General features: G+C 36.4%; 2 protein-coding genes and 1 long non-coding RNA gene across 3 annotated transcripts in view; all 3 read left to right on the plus strand.

The window, feature by feature from the left end:
* Nucleotides 1-14,041, plus strand: part of LOC134326292 (zinc finger protein 850-like) — a 321,599-nt gene extending 307,558 nt beyond the window's left edge. The window contains exon 6 of the mRNA XM_063008452.1: nucleotides 12,376-14,041. Coding sequence (XP_062864522.1) covers nucleotides 12,376-13,725 — 1,350 coding nt within the window. The 3' untranslated portion in view covers nucleotides 13,726-14,041. The remainder of the gene's footprint in view (nucleotides 1-12,375) is intronic.
* Nucleotides 35-7,466, plus strand: LOC134326028 (uncharacterized). Its single transcript, XR_010014460.1, has 3 exons — nucleotides 35-472; nucleotides 1,708-1,800; nucleotides 6,855-7,466. It is a non-coding gene; the product is annotated as an uncharacterized LOC134326028 (long non-coding RNA).
* Nucleotides 14,042-14,446: 405 nt separating the features above from the next.
* LOC134326293 (zinc finger protein 271-like) overlaps nucleotides 14,447-20,046 on the plus strand; it is an 88,946-nt gene continuing 83,346 nt past the window's right edge. Inside the window, exon 1 of the mRNA XM_063008453.1 lies at nucleotides 14,447-14,539. Coding sequence (XP_062864523.1) covers nucleotides 14,447-14,539 — 93 coding nt within the window. The remainder of the gene's footprint in view (nucleotides 14,540-20,046) is intronic.

Here is a 20,046-nt window from a genome sequence, read left to right on the forward strand (position 1 = left end):
AATGTTTTCGTACGTTTTTTGTCCTAAAGAGCAGCTGTTAACGTTACCTTGAAATCTTCAGTGAGTAACTGAAAAAGATAACGGTTTTTTATTTAAACTCTACTACATGCGCGAGGAACTCCTCACGCTTGCCTTCAGGTACCTTTTATATTGAAGAAGTGAAGTGATTTTGTGTGACACCACCATGTATTAACGTTAGAGTAAAAGTTAAAAATCACTTGCCAGTACGTACACCTGGTTCAAGTCAAACAAGCTTATCAATCGACTGTAAAATACTTTTACACATGCATTAACAACTATTAAATTGTATTTAAAAATTGAGAATACTGACTTTTGTTTGTCTAATAGTTCACATGTTTATGTATTTTGTAACAGTGAATATGAATTTATTACAGTTCACATCTGCGCTGAGGTTGCATGGTCCAGGTTTTCAAGAATGAGTTCACTACGGATGAGCTGCGCACGTCTATAGGTAATCTATAAAGAGGTTTTTTTGGTGATTTTTTTTGTGGAACAGTTTAATTAAGCATCGATAAAATAAGAAAAAGCCAACTTTTAACTGAAGTAAATTTTTTCTGAGGTGTGAAAGGCCCTTATCATGAGAAATAAACAACATTTGAAGTGATGAAAAGTAACTTAAAAAATTCACACACAGCGAGTTTACATGATTAGTACATGACATGGCTTTTAGATGCACTGTAAAAAGGAGACTGTGAAATGTACAGTAACTTGCTGGCAGCAATTAGCCGGTAAGTTGCTGTAATAAATTTTACAGTACACATACTGCAAATTTAATTACAGTAACTATAAAATACTGTAATATTTATTACAGTAATAATCACAGTACTGTAGCTCTTATTACAGTAATTTCACATTACTGTAACCTATTACTGCAATCACTTTACTGTAATTGTTATCACAGTAATGCAGTCTTTTAATTACAGCAAATATCAGACTACTTTAAAGACATTCCAGCATTTAACACTAAAATAATATTCGAAAAATAACTATACATTGTAAGAATTAAGATACAAAAAATCATTTATTGAATTTCAACATTTTAAAACATGTTTTTGAAAATACATAGATAATTAAATAAATAAATTCATATTTTTGTAAACACTGCTGTTCTGAACAAAAACAAAAATGTGCAAGTGCTTTGTTTTAATTTTGCTGGAATCCACATCTTGGGCTAAAGTTTTCTTTCCTGCACTGTAAAGATAAAACAAGGAATTACTGTTACTGCTGTAGAAATGTATATACAAGACTGGAAACTATGACAGTTTTGTTAATTCCTAACCTCCCATTATTAGATATCACATTAATAAACATATTCTACTATTAAAAATGTGCTGTTTAAAATTCTTACCTGTTTTGGTAATGTTATGAACGCTGGCTCTCTAGTGTATCACTTTTGGCTAGACCATTAGCTAGTTGTTTGTCAACTGGCCGATTAGTTCTATGTTAGCGAGCTAGCTCGCTTTCTGTCTTAATAGCGTTTTTAAAGAGTACGTGACTATTATCAAGTAATTCTAATTTCTGTACCTGTTACTGATGATATAAAGACGTCTTTCTGTCTGAGTGATAAAAAAAACTAATATTTGTGTTAGATATAATGCAAACTGTACTATTACCAAAGACGGATTATTGTTTAAACTGACAGAAAAAGAACAATCCCGCTTAAACTTACCGTATTGTGATTCACAGCAGAAATATGCTTACTGTAGAATTCGCCCACCACTGAATCTTGACCATGATCCTTTGCAGATCTACAGTAAAATGCTGTGTACAGGTTCTACAGTAAGAATTTTTTCATTCTACAGTAGTAATACTGTAAAAACTACAGAAATTTGTTACAGTGTGGCTTTGGTAGATCTAGTTTTTAGTTTACTTCCGGTTGAGAGTTACGCTGTGCGCTTTGTTTTGCTGCCGCTTCTCGCCGTGATCTTTTCTCTATTTTTCTTTCCTGATTTCTTTCATGTCGCTGGATATTATGGACTGAGATTCTCCTGTTTTTCGGACCGCTGCTGCCGTCTTGCTCGTTATTTTACTATGCGTATCATACTTGCGCTACTAACTTTTCTTTCTAATACCGGCTGCTACTGTTTGGCTGCGAGCCCGCTTACATGAATCGGCCCTGTAGCTTCGGCAAGGTGAGTGAATGTCTTTTCATTCTTTTGTTGTTGGCTATCAGCTTCCATCAGTTTCGAGTGTTGCTGATTGTTTGTCTGGTTGGGTTCGGCTCTGTTTTGGCTAACGTTGTGCTTGCAACTTTGCGTCACGGTGTTGTAATGACGAGCCGGCGGCTATGCGGGTTGTCGGAGTTTCTACTTTTGGTCTACATTTTTGGAACTTCTGAATTTGGCTCTGTGATGGATGGGGTAGTTGGCACTCAATGCTCTAACCCCAAATACACCTACACTACTACGGATCTCCGATGTCTACGCTCATTCCACCGGCTTGATGCTTCAGTGTATAGTCTATGCCGTTCTATTGGCATCACTAGGCGACCTCGCTACATACATCGCGGTCGTAAACACCGATCTCATCCTCTACCTCCTGTGCCCTGTGTTAGTTACCCTGCTGTAAGGATTACTGATCGTGGGTTTAGGAGACGCTTTGGAAGCTCGCACCGTGGAGTAAACCACAGTGTTCTACGGGAGGTTCCCTGCTCTACCACTGTGCATCAGTCCACTACATCCACATCATCACATCGTCTGAATCTGGCTCTGCTGAACTGTCGCTCACTCACTGACAAAGCTGCACTGGTAAATGACCTCATTGGACAATACCACTTGGACCTATTTTTTCTAACTGAAACCTGGCAAGTACCTGGTGAGTTTTTTCACCTGAATGCTGCCATTCCCCCTAACTTTAAATACCTAGCCTCGCCTAGGAAAACTGGCAGGGGCGGGGGTCTTGCAGTACTTTTCAGTGAAGGAATTGAACTGTGTATGTGCAATATACAGGAGGTCTCTTCCTTTGAGCTCATGGTTCTCAAGGCACACGGATGCAGCCCATTTATCTTTGTGCTGGTTTATCGTCCCCCCAAGGGCTCTATACCTGAGTTTCTGTTGGAATTTGGAGAGGTTTTGGCTTCAGTTAGTTCACTTTCTGCCTTGTTTATTGTTCTTGGCGACTTCAATATTCACCTTGACTCTGGATCCTCTACTGCCTCGGAATTTCTGTCACTTTTGAGCTGTTTTGATCTAATACAACACGTTGACTTCCCGACTCACAAGAAGGGACATATTTTAGACATAATTTGTTCTACATGTGGGATTATCAATAATTTGACTGGACATTGCATAGGTGTTTCCGATCATTTACTAATCAACACCTCTTTTTCTCTACCTGCCCCCAAATCTCGGCTCAAAACTGTAGTCTCTTATCGTAATGTAAAAGCTGTTGACACTCATTCTCTGTCTGCTTCTCTGGAGGCTTTCAACCTTGCTTGCATTAGCTCTATGGAATCTGTTGATGATGCAGTTTTATTTTACAACCAGACTCTCTGTGCTTGCCTTGACTCCTTGGCACCAGTAAAAACTATGTCTGTGCCCGCTACCCATAGGTCTCCCTGGTTTACGCCTGCGCTCCGTATTATGAAAACTGTTGGTAGACGTCTTGAACGTCTCTATAAGAAATCTGGGCTGCAGGTTCACTTTTTAGCATATACTGATCATCTGTCAAAATACAAGTCTGCATTGAATGATGCTCGTTCATCATTTTATGCAGATGTACTTAGGAAAGCCGGACAGGATTATAAGCTTCTGTTTTCAGCTGTGAACAGGCTCCTACGCCCTCCGTCTGGATTACTGGCTGCCTCAACTGAGTTATGTAATGCCTTCCTGAGCTTTTTCGATAACAAGGTGTCAACCATTTATCAGGAATTGCTAAACTCTCCTGCTGACCACCACTGGTCCCTCTCTTCCTCTTTTTCCCCATCATTTTCACTCTCAACCTTCTCTCTGACTGATTCAGCCAATATTGTCAAAATCATAACAAGCTCGAAGTCCTCATCCTCTCGACTTGACCCAGTCCCCACCCATCTTCTTCAATGCTGTGTATCTGTCCTATCAGAACCTATCGGTCACCTAGTGAATCTTTCACTCTCCTCTGGTTATGTTCCTGTTCCATTAAAAACTGCTGCTGTTACTCCGATCATTAAGAAACCTGACGTGGACAGGTCAGTTCTGAGTAATTTTAGGCCTATTTCAAACCTTCCCTTCATTTCCAAAGTCCTTGAAAAAGTCGTGGCTTCCCAGCTTCTTGACTTTATGAACTCCAATGACCTCTTTGAAAAATTTCAATCTGGCTTTCGTTCTCACCACAGCACAGAGACTGCTCTTCTGTGTGTCCTAAATGACCTCCTTTCATCTGCTGATTCCGGTTGTGCGTCCATTTTATTGCTCCTGGACCTTACTGCTGCCTTTGATACAGTCAACCATAGCCTTCTTCTAACTCGGCTCACTGAGATTGGTCTCTCAGGGACTGTACTATCCTGGTTTAAGTCGTATCTGACTGACAGGCATCAGTTTATCGCAATCAGGAATTATGTATCGGATACAGTGTCCATCAAGCAAGGTGTTCCTCAGGGGTCGGTCCTTGGTCCCCTTCTCTTTATTATCTATATCCTCCCACTCGGCATCATTTTTCGCAGGTACAAGTTAAATTTTCATTGTTACGCTGACGACACTCAGGTTTATCTTAGTTTCAAACCGACAGATCCTTTTCCTCCCGCTCACCTAACTAGGTGTCTTAATGAACTAAACTCCTGGCTTCGGGCAAATTTTCTTTTATTGAATGCTCAGAAAACAGAGTTTCTAATTACTGGTACAAAGGCCACTGTCCACTCTCTCTCTAACTCTGTTCTTTCTATCAATGACATCAAAATCTCACCCTCAGACACTGTCCGCAATCTCGGTGTTCTGTTCGATCCACTTCTGTGTTTTGAACCGCACATAAAATCTCTATCCAGGTCTGCATTCTTCCATCTCCGCAACATCGCGCGTATCCGCCCTCTACTGTCCTCTGCGGCAGCTGAGACGCTGGTCCATGCCTTTGTGACTTCTCGGCTGGACTATTGCAATTCATTGCTCCATGGGCTTCCCTCTAAATCTATACGCCCCTTGCAAATAGTCCTAAATTCTGCTGCACGGATCTTAACCCATACAAAGAAGTTTGATCATATCACCCCAGTTCTGGAGCAGCTTCACTGGCTTCCCATTACCATGCGTATACAGTACAAAATTATACTTCTCACCTATAAGGCAATCCATGGGTTGGGCCCCCGTTATCTTTCAGACCTCCTAAAATTCTACAATCCGTCCCGTAACCTAAGGTCATCAGATGCCGGTCTCCTAGTGGTCCCCAGGTTCAGACTGAGCACCATGGGTGGCAGATCTTTCAGTGTTGCTGCCCCTGCGCTTTGGAACTCTCTTCCATCCTCGTTACGGTCTACTTCTTCTCTATCCAAATTTAAAACTTTACTAAAAACCCATCTCTTTTCTCTTCACTTTTCCCCTTCCTCCCCTGCTATTTTGGTGTGATTGTTATTTTTGTTATTTTTGTTTGTAAAGCGACCTTGGGTTTTTGTGAAAGGCGCTATATAAGTGTAACTTATTATTATTATTATTATTTTAATGCACTTAAAGGGTCAGGTATGTGGATGATCCATGAGTAAAGATTAAAAGCAGTGAATGAGTTCTATGTAAGTGTTAAGGAGGCTCTGGGACATCACCCGTTCCCAGCTGGGTTAAAACTGTTCCTTGGCGCTTGATGGAAAAAGCAGTGTGGTGGAACTTTTCCTGTCAGAAAGCAAACTCAGACAATTATTTTTCAATCACAAACATCAGTGATAAAATTTTACAATAATCTCAGGGATAGTTTATATAATGCTCAAAACATGTTATTTTGGCTTGTTCTTTTACTGCGTCTGTGCAGATATCCACATCAAGGGGTCTTTTCCCTAGCATGTTGACCCTACTCCATGCTAAAGGGCAGACACATGTATACATGCACACAATTCTGAGCTACAGTTTGTAAACTATGTTGCTCGTTGCCATTCATAAAATGTAATAAACATAATAAGTTGTATTTCACACTCACGTTTGTTATGATCCCACATTGTATCTAGGGGTATGTGGGACCAATAACGTGGCAATTTGCTAAAACCAAAAGTCAGAGAAAATAATAAAAGTTTTTTATTTACAAAAGAGCCATTAAAAACAGTCACAAATGCTAAAATTGTTGTTCTCTAGTACCAAACTGGACGGCACCAAATAAATCAACAGAACATAACACTGTTCTACTCTGAGTAACAAGACAGCTACAAAATAAATGAAAGAAACAAACAAACCCTAAGCTTCCCTGTAGATGCAGGTAAAATACCCAAACTGAAGTATTTCCTAGCAGAAGAGATTAAAACAGCTACAACTAAAAACACAGTGCATGGGTTGACACCAATCCCCCCCCCTCCTCTCTCTCTCCATCTATCAGCCATCTTGATTTCCTGCTTTTAAATGGTTGCCTCCCCAGTTACTCCAACCAGGACTCTCAGTGGGCAGCTGATTCCACCTGATTTGGCTGGGGTAAATAAAAAAAAAAACAGAACAGTTGTACATACAAACATATAGATGCATTTAAAATAACACTCAAGTTTGAAAATCAAAAACTGAACTTTTGGGCCTCTGAACAGTACATCATGTTTCTTTTCTAGTGTGTGTGCTTAGTTCTTAACCTGCTGTAATTTCAAGATCTGTGTCTTTTGCCTCAGATGTGACAAGTTGATTTGTGGTATTGTTTAACATTGCTTTTTTGTCTAATGTTTTATGTTTCTTTTTTTTTTTTTTCAGTGAATTTTGAATTTTACATGGTGATCAGCTGCATCCTATTATCATCAGCTTTCCTGCTACTGCCCTGGGGATTACTCTTAAAGTTTCAAACTAAGTATGATATAGTTGTGTTCATTGAACTAAGAGTTTATAGCAAACAATTATATTGTGCCCACATCAATATATAAATACATATGTGTACTTTGTAGCTTACACTTTTAAAGACTATGGCTTACAAATTAAACTGTCCATCATTATCAATTACCAGATATTATTTTCCAACAAGAGAGCCACTGTTGGCTGAACCTTTTTTTTTGATAGACTAGTATTCTGAACCTATATACCTATATAATATTCTCTCTCCTTCCACCATGTCAAAAACTGTATATAAACAGTAAATTCCAATGTCGACAGTGTGTATGTATGTAGTGTGTGTTGGGGCAACAAATATGTGAAAATGCCCAGCAGTGCGTCCTCAGAAGCAAGATAAGTAAGCATGTTAATTAAATTTAATTGAGTTTGGTTTATTTATTCATGATACATAAACATTTTGTTTTTGCACACATTAAACTTCTGGTGTCAAAATATATAATGCATGTCCTATAATAAAATAATGTATCCATATTTCTTAAATGTTTTGTGGTCTTTTGCATAGTTCAGCTTGCCAAAATGTGCACAACTGCTGTGTGTTTAATCATTTTAAGTTTACATGGTTTTAATATGGATCATAAGAAAGGAACATGGATTGAAGGAAAAACTTCAAATTCATGAAAAAAGTTCTGGAAAAACTGAAACTCATAAAGTGCATGTAAAAGCTTTTTTAGTTTATCAAAACAAAAAAAAGCTATCAATGCCATTTTCATACCTCATTTCCTAAATGACTATGTGCATCGAATAGCCAAGACCAATGCAAGAGGTTCCCGTAAGCCATTTATTTATTAAAATTGTATTTAGTTATATAAACATATATGGTTTGTTAAGCACCTAGAAACTTTGTCAGTGTGAGCCATGATGATTGCAAAAGACAGCGAGTAAAAGGTTCTTTTACATTTATTCCAGTGTTAAAGGGAAGTTGCAAGCTTGCTAAATAACTTATTCTTCAATTTAAAAACAATCTCTGATCAGTGCATGGTACTAAAACTTGGCAATAGCATCGCCTCAGTCAGCCGACAGTGCCGACATGCAGCCGTAATCGGGCCAGATGCGGAGTGCCGCAATGTAGCCGAGTCTCAGTCAGCCGACTATGCCGACATGCAGCCGTAATCGGGCCAGATGCGGGGTGCCGAGCCAACAGACAGCCGACACTGCCGAACCGGAGCCGGAATCGGCCCAGATCTATCTTGCTAGCTGGGCAGTTACTCAAAAAAGTAATCCATCACTCATTACTCATTACTTAACTAAAATGGTAATGGGATTACTTTACTCATTACATCCTGAAAATGTAATCTCGTTCCTCATTACTTTACTTTCACGTTACATTCTAAACCCAAACAAATACTGTATACTGGAATCACATCTACAAACAAATTCCATTTATTTACTTTATTTATTTAGTTTCAGAAAAATCCTCTCTTGTGCAGAGATGTGCCTGTGTTTGTTTCTGCTTTAAAACATACACGCCATGAACCAATCAGATTTAACATCATTAAACGAGTTTATTCCTTAATTATTTGTCCTTATACTAGAGGAGCGACTCGGTTCCTTTAGTTCCTTACAAAGAGTCGTTCAATAGAATCGGTTCGTTCGGGAACGACTCATCCCTCATCACAGTAACTGTAATGTCATTACAAATATGTAACTGTAACGCGTTACATTACTTCGTTACGGATAAAAAGTAATCACGTGACTGTACCGCGTTCCCCCCAACACTGGAGCTGAGAGATACAGGGCTAATGGAGATGTTTTACTGCTAAGCTGCTGTTCAACTCCAGTCCAGTTGGTGACGCTGGTGCGTCTTAAGTTGTTCTGCCAACCGCCATTAAACATCATAAGAAGAACAAGAAGCTGCTGTGTTTGTACTGTAGAGCCTCATCTGTAAGTAAAATATGTAGTTAATTATAACCCTTATATTTAATTATAACCACATTCTAATTAATAATAAAACTAGAGTTCATAATAAAACATCACTGTGAGGATTTGAGGAGATTTAACTCCAGTTTTATTTAAACACACAAACTATTAGCTGCTCCGCTAACTGTTAGCATCACACATGACTCAGTACTGATGAACCGATTCATTGAACCGATGAATCATTCGATTGTAATGATACATTTAAATGTTTATTCATTATTAAATCTCACATTTTGATATAAACGCGTCACATTTTCAGCTTTGTTTACAGTTTTTAATGTTTGATAGAAACAGCGAGTTCTTGTAGCTTTGTTTACAGGTTGTTTTACAGGTTTATAGTAAAAGTTAAAAGTATTAGTACAGCACTGTTATTGGGAGTGGATGAGAAACTAGATGTAAAGAACATCAGACTTAATCATTTCATTTTGGGCCACAAAACCACTTCCACCAAACTCAAAGGGTTGTTTCCCAGACAGGGATTAAGTTTTATAGTCCAGGACTACATTTAGCTTTAAATAGAGAATCTCCATTCAAAATGCTGTGTAGTCTAGGACTAGGCTTAATCCCTGTCTGTGAAACCAACCCAAAAAGTTCTATTAGAAGTCTTTTCTGTCTGATGCTGCTCAGTCCCACAATAGTTTCAACATTTTTACTCTGTTTACAGCCTCACAGCGTTAAAAATAAACAGTTAAAGAGTCTAAAAGAATTTATCTGGATTTCTCTTTAATAGGGAATAAAGTACATTTGTCTATCTGTCTGTCTGCCTGTCAGATCTTTTAATAATGCAGTCAGCAGAAGAGGGACACGTCACCCCCATAGATCTACAAAATGAAGGATTCCAAGAGAAACTAATTAAAAAGGAGGAGGAAGAAGATGGAAGTTACTTCTGTAAGTAAATGTGGAGCAATTTGCCATGTTAGTACAGTACAGTGTGGTTAGTATAGTAGAAATAATAAGAAAATGTGGATAGTGGGATTAGAACCTGTACTGTACCGTACTGTCCTGTGGAGAAGTGCTGATACTTCCAGTCTGGATTAAATCTAAGTAGTATTTATTTGTGGTAACTAAACCCACAACCTTCAGTTTCCTCCAGTTGTTGAGTTTCTTCTTCACATATTGATGAATTTCAGATGAAGGATCTTTAATCCCTGTGGAACACGTCACCTCTGAGGAACACCTCACCCCAGAGGACCAACAGTGTGGAGGTTTCCAGATGAAGCCTGTGAAGAAGGAAGAACCTGAAGATAAAGATGAACTCGGTAAGTAAAAATAACATTTATTATTGAATGTATTTGTGTCTATCACTAATACTAACACTAACAGCACCACTAAACCCTCACAGTCACACAAACGACTCTAATCTCTATTTACACAAACAAAGAAAACCGTCGAGCCCAACTTGTGAGAATCTGTTCAGCCATGATAATAGAGACAGCAGCTGATCTATTAATAATAATAATAATAATAGTAATAAGTTTAACTTATATAGCGCCTTTCACCAAACTCAAGGTCGATGTACAATGACAAAACAAACAAAACAAAAGGGATCGATTACACATAGAATTCAGGGAAAAAAATGAAAGTATTGTGTACAGAGAAATTCACAGAGAGAAGAGATCCAGCAAAGAGTCGAGCAGAGAGTTCTAGAGTGTCACTCATAGTGGACGACCTAAATAAATTAATCATTCATGATGCATCATGGTACAGGACTTTATCATCAGATCTCAGTTTAACATTTACTAACAATTTTTATTATTTATAATGTTATAAATGTATTTGATTATTTATAATGTTATAAATGTATTTGATTATTTATAATGTTATAAATGTATTTGATTATTTATAATGTTATAAATGTTTTTGATTATTTATAATGTTATAAATGTTTTTGATTATTTATAACGTTATAAATGTATTTGATTATTTATAATGTTATAAATGTATTTGATTATTTATAATGTTATAAATGTATTTGATTATTTACAATGTTATAAATGTATTTGATTATTTATAATGTTATAAATGTATTTGATTATTTATAATGTTATAAATGTATTTGATTATTTATGATGTTATAAATATATTTGATTATTTATGATGTTATAATTGTGTATTAATATTTATAATGTTATAAATGTATTTGATTATTTATAATGTTATAAATGTATTTATTATTTATAATGTTATAAATGTTTTTGATTATTTATGATGTTATAATTGTGTATTATTATTTATAATGGTATAAATGTATTTATTATTTATAATGTTATAAATGTTTTTGATTTTTTATAATGTTATAAATGTATTTGATTATTTATGATGTTATAATTGTGTATTTTTATTCATAATGTTATAAATGTATTTGATTATTTATAATGTTATAATTGTGTATTTTTATTCATAATGTTATAAATGTATTTGATTATTTATGTTATAAATGTATTTGATTATTTATAATGTTATAAATGTATTTATTATTTATAATGTTATAAATGTATTTGATTATTTACAATGTTATAAATGTATTTGATTATTTACAATGTTATAAATGTATTTGATTATTTATAATGTTATAAATGTATTTATTATTTATAATGTTATAAATGTATTTATTATTTATAATGTTATAAATGTATTTGATTATTTACAATGTTATAAATGTATTTGATTATTTATAATGTTATAAATGTATTTAATATTCATAATGTTATAAATGTATTTGATTATTTATGATGTTATAATTGTGTATTTTTATTCATAATGTTATAAATGTATTTGATTATTTATAATGTTATAAATGTATTTGATTATTTATAATGTTATAAATGTATTTGATTATTTATAATGTTATAAATGTATTTGATTATTTATAATGTTATAAATGTATTTGATTATTTATAATGTTATAAATGTATTTATTATTTATGTTATAAATGTAGTTGATTATTTATAATGTTATAAATGTATTTATTATTTATAATGTTATAAATGTATTTATTATTTATAATGTTATAAATGTATTTATTATTTATGTTATAAATGTAGTTGATTATTTATAATGTTATAAATGTATTTGATTATTTATAATGTTATAAATGTATTTGATTATTTATAATGTTATAAATGTATTTGATTATTTTCTGCTTCAGAACTGAACAAGGATTTCTGCTGCTCCTTGTGTCCACGTTCCTCTACAACCCAAAATCAGCTCCACAATCACATCAAGAGCTGCAACCATGATAAATATGAGACTCTGGTGAAGATTAAGACTGAACATGAGGATCTGATGCTCACCAGAAGCTCCAGTAATCAGCAAACGTCCTCTGGTACTGTCAGCATTAACACCTCTCTCAGTCCCACACAGGAAGAAGGAAACGTCTGCTCACAGTGTGGGAAGAGCTTCAGGTTCCTGAGTCATCTCAAAATACACCAGCGCATTCACACTGGAGAGAAACTGTATCAGTGCTCACAGTGTGGAAAGAGCTTCATTACACAGAGTGCCTTTAAAAAACACCAGCGCATTCACACTGGAGAGAAACCGTATCAGTGCTCACAGTGTGGAAAGAGATTAAATCAACATAGTGCTCTTAAAATCCACCAGCGTATTCACACTGGAGAGAAACCGTATCAGTGCTCACAGTGTGGAAAGAGTTTTAATCAACATAGTGCTCTTAAAATCCACCAGCGTATTCACACTGGAGAGAAACCATATCAGTGCTCACAGTGTGGAAAGAGTTTTATTACACAAAGTCATCTCAAAACCCACCAGCGCATTCACACTAGAAAGAAACCATATCAGTGTTCACAGTGTGGGAAGAGTTTTAATGGACAGAGTGCTCTTAAAATACACCAGCTCATTCACACTGGGGAGAAACCATATCAGTGCTCACAGTGTGAGAAGAGTTTTAATACACAGACTAATTTAAAAATACACCAGCGCATTCACACTGGAGAGAAACCGTATCAATGTTCACAGTGTGAAAAGAGTTTTATTACACAGAGTCATCTCAAAATACACCAGCACATTCACACTGGAGAGAAACCTTATCAGTGCTCACAGTGTGAGAAGAGTTTTAATACACAGAGTCATCTAAAAATACACCAGCGCATTCACACTGGAAAGAAACCGTATCAGTGCTCACAGTGTGAGAAGAGTTTTAATACACAGAGTCATCTCAAAATACACCAGCACATTCACACTGGAGAGAAACCATATCAGTGCTCACAGTGTGAGAAGAGTTTTAATACACAGAGTCATCTCAAAATACACCAGCGCATTCACACTGGACAGAAACCGTATCAGTGCTCACAGTGTGAGAAGAATTTTAATTGTCAGAGTCATCTCAAAAAACACCAGCGCATTCACACTGGAGAGAAACCGTATCAGTGCTCACAGTGTGGAAATAGTTTTAATATACAGGGTAATCTTAAAGTACACCAGCGCATTCACACTGGAGAGAAACCGTATCAGTGCTCACAGTGTGGAAAGAGTTTTAATCAAAAGAGTAATCTCAAAATCCACCAGCGCATTCACACTGGAAAGAAACCGTATCAGTGCTCACAGTGTGGAAAGAGTTTTTCTGGACAGATAGATCTGAAAAAACACCAGCGCATTCACACTGGAGAGAAACCGTATCAGTGCTCACAGTGTGGAAAGAGTTTTAATATACAGGGTAATCTTAAAGTACACCAGCACATTCACAATGGAGAGAAACCATATCATTGCTTACAGTGTGGAAAGAGTTTTAAACGACAAAGTAATCTTAAAACCCACCAGCGCATTCACACTGGAGAGAAACTGTATCAATGCTCACAGTATTGAAAACGATGTTTTGTATAAAAGTGTCGACTAAATGCTACAAATGTGTGTAAATGAGTCTATGAAAGTGAGTGAGCTGAGTGAGTGGGACGGTTAGTGAGTGACGTCTTCAGATGAATTGGTGCTTCATCCAGCTAAACGTGGTGGTAAGAAACTGAACTGAAGTAACTGTTTGTTTTCTCTTTAAACATACATTTAAATTTTAGTTCATCCCTAATCTTAAACTATTTTTTCTTGTTAATAATGTGCTTAGAATATTTTGTGGTCACACAGATTTTTGTTTGTATGAAATATTCATTAGTAATGATGTGTTTATAATGAATGAATATGATTGTGATGGTAATAAATCAATGATATTTCTGTTTTTAACAAATTCTTGTTTGATTTAATAACTAGATTGTTTAACAAAATCTTGGAATGTGAGAGGATGAACGATGCTTTTGTATGTGCTAAAGTGAGAGGAGAAGAGTCTACATGACAGTAGTGAGGTCTGCTATGTTGTAAGGCTTGGAGGCCGTGACACTGAGCTGGAGGTGGCAGAGATGAGGATGCTGTGATTCTCATTGTTAGTGATGAGGATGGAGAAGATCAGGCGGGAGTTTATTATAATGATAGTGCAGGTGGGATGTTTTGAAGTTAGTGAGGTGAGATTGAGATGGTTTGAGCATGTGCAGAGGAGGTATAAGATTTATATAGGGAGAGGGGTACAAAGGATGGAACCGTCATGCTGGAGGAGAGAAAGGCCTCAGAGGATGTAGTGAGGGAGAACCTGCAGGTTGTTGGTGTGACTGAGGAGAATGTTCATGACAAGATGAACGTGAACCAACCAGAACCAGCATATTGTTTTTTTATTGTTGATTATTATTTTTCTAAAAACCAACACACATGATGTTGGTGAATTATTTTGTGCTTTTTGGAGAAATTAAACTTTTTTTGCATTTGCTTGATGTTTTAATGTCAAACAGTTTTCTCCATAAAACTTCTCACACACTTATTCCTAATACCTAAGAGCAGAACTAACATCCATAGAATCTGTGTCAGCCATGTTCCAGCAGCTTCTAACTCAAGGCAGATCTGTTTTTGATGCATCCCCCAGACCAAATATTCCCTCGACATAAAGTAACAGTTTGGGGTCATTTTTAAACTTTAAAAAGAGACCACTGTTTCATTAACTTTTAATGGTACCTTTCAAACGCCCCGCCTCTGACACAGACACATCTCTTTGGTATACAATGTTATGATAGGTGACCATTTGACTGTAGCAACCGCTCTGGTATGTGAAGAACAAGTTTTATAAGTAACATCTAAATCAACATGTAAAAAACAGTTTTCATAACTGGGTCAGGATGACCGTGACCTCTTAAAGAGCAAAAAAACTTCCTACGGGGGTTGGAGGATGAGGTGACAGTCACTACAGTCACATCAGCGCCGGATTCAAACATTACACAGAATAGGAAATCACCCCACTGGACTCTGTAAACACTGTAATACACAGGAAACAGTCAAACTCAGATTCATAGATTACAAAAGGTATAAGAAAGAACAGAGTTAGAGAAGCATGTTGGAAAACAAAACATTACATTAGAGAAACTGCTTGGAAGAATGTCTAGGACAGAGTGTCAGACATCTCAAGTTGCAAAAACTCATTTCAGGGAGGTACCCCCGGACCAAATAATCCCCCCCACCCCAAAATAAATAAATAAATCAATAAAATTAACAACCTGTTGCACACACCAAAGCATATAGCTGATAACAGAACTTTTAGGAGCTGCTAACTGAGCTACTTAGCTAACTGTTCGCATCACAAACACATTAATGTGTACTACATAGTGCACTAAATAGTGTGAAAGATAATAGATTTATGTTCCCTACATAGTGCACTAGATAGAATATTAGAAAAGAATATGTTTTTAGTGCACTAGATAGTGTACTGGATAATAGACTTATGTTTCTTAACGTATTAGTTAACGGATTTAGGTTCCCTACATAGTCCACTAAATTTATATCAGATAACGGATTTATGTTCCTTACATAGTGCACTAGATAGTGTTTTAGATATAAATTTATGTTCCCTACGTAGAGCGCTAGATAGTGAATTAGACAATTGGTTTATTTTCCCTACACAGTGCACTAGATAGTGTATTACATAATTAATGGTGTTCCCTACATAGTGCACTAGATTGTATATTCGATCATAGATTTATGTTCCCTACTTAGTGCACTGGACAGTATATAAGACAACTGATTTATGTTCCCTACACAGTGCGCTAGATTGTATATCAGATAACGGATTTAATAAACGATCGTATTAAAAAAGTCTGTGTCGCCTTCGTGTGCGTGTGTGTGTGTGTGTCGAGGAGATTTTATCTGACATGCAGGAATCAGGAAGCTGCTATGTATATGCGGGAGACTCCCGAAACTTTTTCTGTACTTTATTTTACAAAAAGCCAGAGTGTACAATAAGAGGGGGAATTATGTTTCTTATTATATAATTGTTTCTCAACAAAAACCCCAGACTTCATTAAAGTTTATTACATTAATAAAATTACTTTTTATTCACCTACACACTGTAGTGGGTTTTCACTGCACATGATGAACTAATAAACACAAAATCATTTATTAGTCAAAGCAAATTGATGATACATTCACCTCATAAATCATGATACACTGCTCTTCCCTACATGAAAGTAAGTACAAAGTATCGGATCGATATCGGCGATACTGGCCCTGTATTTACTTGGTATCGGATCGACACCAAATTTGCAGTATCGCACACCACTAATCCAGATGTGCTAATTTAGATGTTTTACTGCTAAGCTGCTGTTCAACTCCAGTCCAGTTGGTGGCGCTGGTGCGTCTTAAGTTGTTCTGCCAACCGCCATTAAACATCATAAGAAGAACAAGAAGCTGCTGTGTTTGTACTGTAGAGCCTCATCTGTAAGTAAAATATGTATTTAATTATAACCCTTATATTTAATTATAATCACATTGTAATAAATAATAAAACTAGAGTTTATAATAAAACATCACTGTGAGGATTTGAGGAGCTTTAACTCCAGTTTTATTTAAACAAACAAACAAACTATTAGCTGCTCCGCTAACTGTTAGCATCACTTATGATTCAGTACTGATGAACCGATTCATTTGAACTGATCCACCAAAATGAATCAACTGAGCGAAACTGATTGAGTTTCTTCATGATTAAATCTCCCATTTTTATATAAACACGTGATATTTTAAACTTTGTTTACAGGTGAACTTTGTTTACAGGTGAACATTTTTACAGTATAACTTTGTTTACAGTTGAACTTTGTTTACAGTTGAACTTTGTTTACAGGTGAACTTTGTTTATAGTTCAACTTTGTTTACAGGTGAACTTTGTTTACAGGTGAACATTTTTACAGTATAACTTTGTTTACAGTTGAACTTTGTTTACAGTTGAACTTTGTTTACAGGTGAACTTTGTTTACAGTTGAACTTTGTTTACAGGTGAACTTTGTTTATAGTTCAACTTTGTTTACAGGTGAACTTTGTTTACAGTTGAACTTTGTTTACAGTTGAACATATTTTACAGGTGAACTTAGTTTACAGGTGAACTCTGTTTACAGTTGAACTTTGTTTATAGTTGAACTTTGTTTACAATTTAACTTTGTTTACAGTTGAACTGTGTTTACAGTTGAACTGTGTTTACAATTAAACTTTGTTTACAGGTGAACTTTGTTTACAGGTGGTTTGTAGAGTTTTATAGTCACAGTCAGGTGAATAGTGTAAGCCAACGTCTTCAATTGTGTACTAGCTTGATGAAGAAATAAATAAAGTGTTGTTGCACAAATGATCGGGAGCCTCATACTCATACAGAAAGATAGTTCACAATTGGGGAGTTTCGCTCTTCCATTCATCTTGGAATCCCCAAAAAGGACAAAACACAATCAACACTGAATTATCACTGCACCATCTACACTAAACGTTTTACTGCACATCTAAACCATATATTACGGTATCCGAAGCGTTGAAGAGGGTAAAAGTGCTGTTTACAGTTTAATAAACATTATTTACTGTGTTTTGATGTACAAAATCCACTCAATTCAAGAAGAGCATCGACTTTCTTATTACTAAAATACATATCAGACATTTCTACTGGAGGAATTTGATGTGATCGGATCTCAAACTCATGTGAAGTGTCTGTTTGGTTGTGTTAATACCACTTTTTTGAAGAGCAATAAAATAAAGTAAAGGTGTTGGAACTGGGACTCTTGAGCTTTTGTCTTTCTTGCGGGTCTCCCACTCTCGGCTCAACCTACCACAATCCTTGTTACACCATCTGTCTGTATGTCTGTCTGTTAGATTTTTAATAATGCAGTCAGCAGAAGAGGGAGATGTCACCCCTGTGGATCTACAACCTGAAGAATTCCAGAAGAAACTAATAAAAAAGGAGGAGGATGATGATGATGATTTCTTCTGTAAGTAAATGTGGAGCATGATGCCACTTTTCCACCAGACAGTGAGGTACAGTACAGTGTGGTACAGTATGGTACAGTACAGTGTGGTACAGTACAGTGTGGTATAGTACAGTATGGTACGGTACAGTATGGTACAGTACAGAGTGGTACAGTACAGAGTGGTACAGTACAGTATGGTACAGTACAGTATGGTACAATACAGTATGGTACGGTACAGTACAGAGTGGTACAGTACAGTGTGGTACAGTACAGTATGATACAGTACAGTGTGGTACAATACAGTAAGGTACAGTATGGTACAGTACAGTGTGGTACAGTATGGTACAGTACAGTTTGGTACAGTACAGTGTGGTACAGTACAGTATGGTACAGTACAGTGTGGTACAGGACAGTATGGTATAGTACAGTGTGGTACAGGACAGTATGGTACAGTACAGTGTGGTACAGTACAGTATGGTATAGTACAGTGTGGTACAGGACAGTATGGTACAGTACAGTGTGGTACAGGACAGTGTGGTACAGTACAGTGTGGTACAGTACAGCATGGTATAGTACAGTGTGGTACAGGACAGTGTGGTACAGTACAGAAATGATAAGAGAAAGTGGATAGTGGGATTAGAACCTGTACTGTACCATACTGTCCTGTGCTGCTACACTCCAGTCTGGGTTTAAGTTTTAATCTAACTAGGATTTATTTATGATTAGGAAACCAAACCCACAACCTTCAGTTTCCTCCAGTTGTTGAGATTCTTCTTCTCATATTGATGAATTTCAGGTGAAGTCACTTTAATCCCTGCAGAACTTGTGGCTTCTGTGGAACTGCTCTTCTCAGAGGACCAACAGTGTGGAGGTTTCCAGATGAAGCCTGTGAAGAAAGAAGAACCTGAAGATAAAGATGAACTCAGTAAGACTTGAGCAAAATCATTTCTCCTAATTCGGTCGTGTCTGAATTTCTTGTAATATTTTAGTATATTTAGTGCAGAAGTGAGCAGGTGAGTGAAATGAGGAGACAGAAGATAAAGAAGATTAAACAGATCATGCTGACTGTACCGTGTTTACACTAGTATATAATTACAGAGTAATGCCAGGTGAATACAAGTGGCTGAATGATTGGGTAATGAATGAGAAGAAATAAAGTCGAGTATATAAGCTGATATATTCAATATATACGTGACTGTTTGTGCTGATGGTCCTGGAGAGAGGAGTCTGCACCTTCCATCCAGATCTTAACTGTCCTCCTTTTGTAAACAAAGAAATTTCAGGTGAAGGAACCTCGATCCCTGTGGAACACGTCACCTCTGAGGAACAGCTCACCCCAGAGGACCAACAGTGTGGAGGTTTCCAGATGAAGCCTGTGAAGAAGGAAGAACCTGAAGATAAAGATGAACTCAGTAAGATATTTTTTATCTTGAGTAAAATAAGATTTGGATTGAATAGAATCAGAGGAACCTGGGATAAAGCATCATACAGTGAAAGCTTGTATTGTGCTCATGCAGATCAGTGTGAGCAGGAAATGATGAATGCAGGATGAATCACGTTACAGGACTTTAGCATCAGTTCTCAGTTTAACAATTACTAACAGTATTTATTATTTATGATGTTATAAATGTATTTGATTATTTATAATGTTATAAATGTGTTTTATTATTCATAATGTTATAAATGTATTTGATTATTTATAATGTTATAAATGTATTTGATTATTTTCTGCTTCAGAACTGAACAAGGATTTCTGCTGCTCCTCATATCCACGTTCCTCTACAACCCAAAATCAGCTCCACAATCACATCAAGAGCTGCAACCATGATAAATATGAGACTCTGGTGAAGATTAAGACTGAACATGAGGATCTGACGCCCACCAG

The sequence above is a fragment of the Trichomycterus rosablanca genome, chromosome 14 (assembly GCF_030014385.1).
Source record: "Trichomycterus rosablanca isolate fTriRos1 chromosome 14, fTriRos1.hap1, whole genome shotgun sequence".
Taxonomy (NCBI): domain Eukaryota; kingdom Metazoa; phylum Chordata; class Actinopteri; order Siluriformes; family Trichomycteridae; genus Trichomycterus; species Trichomycterus rosablanca.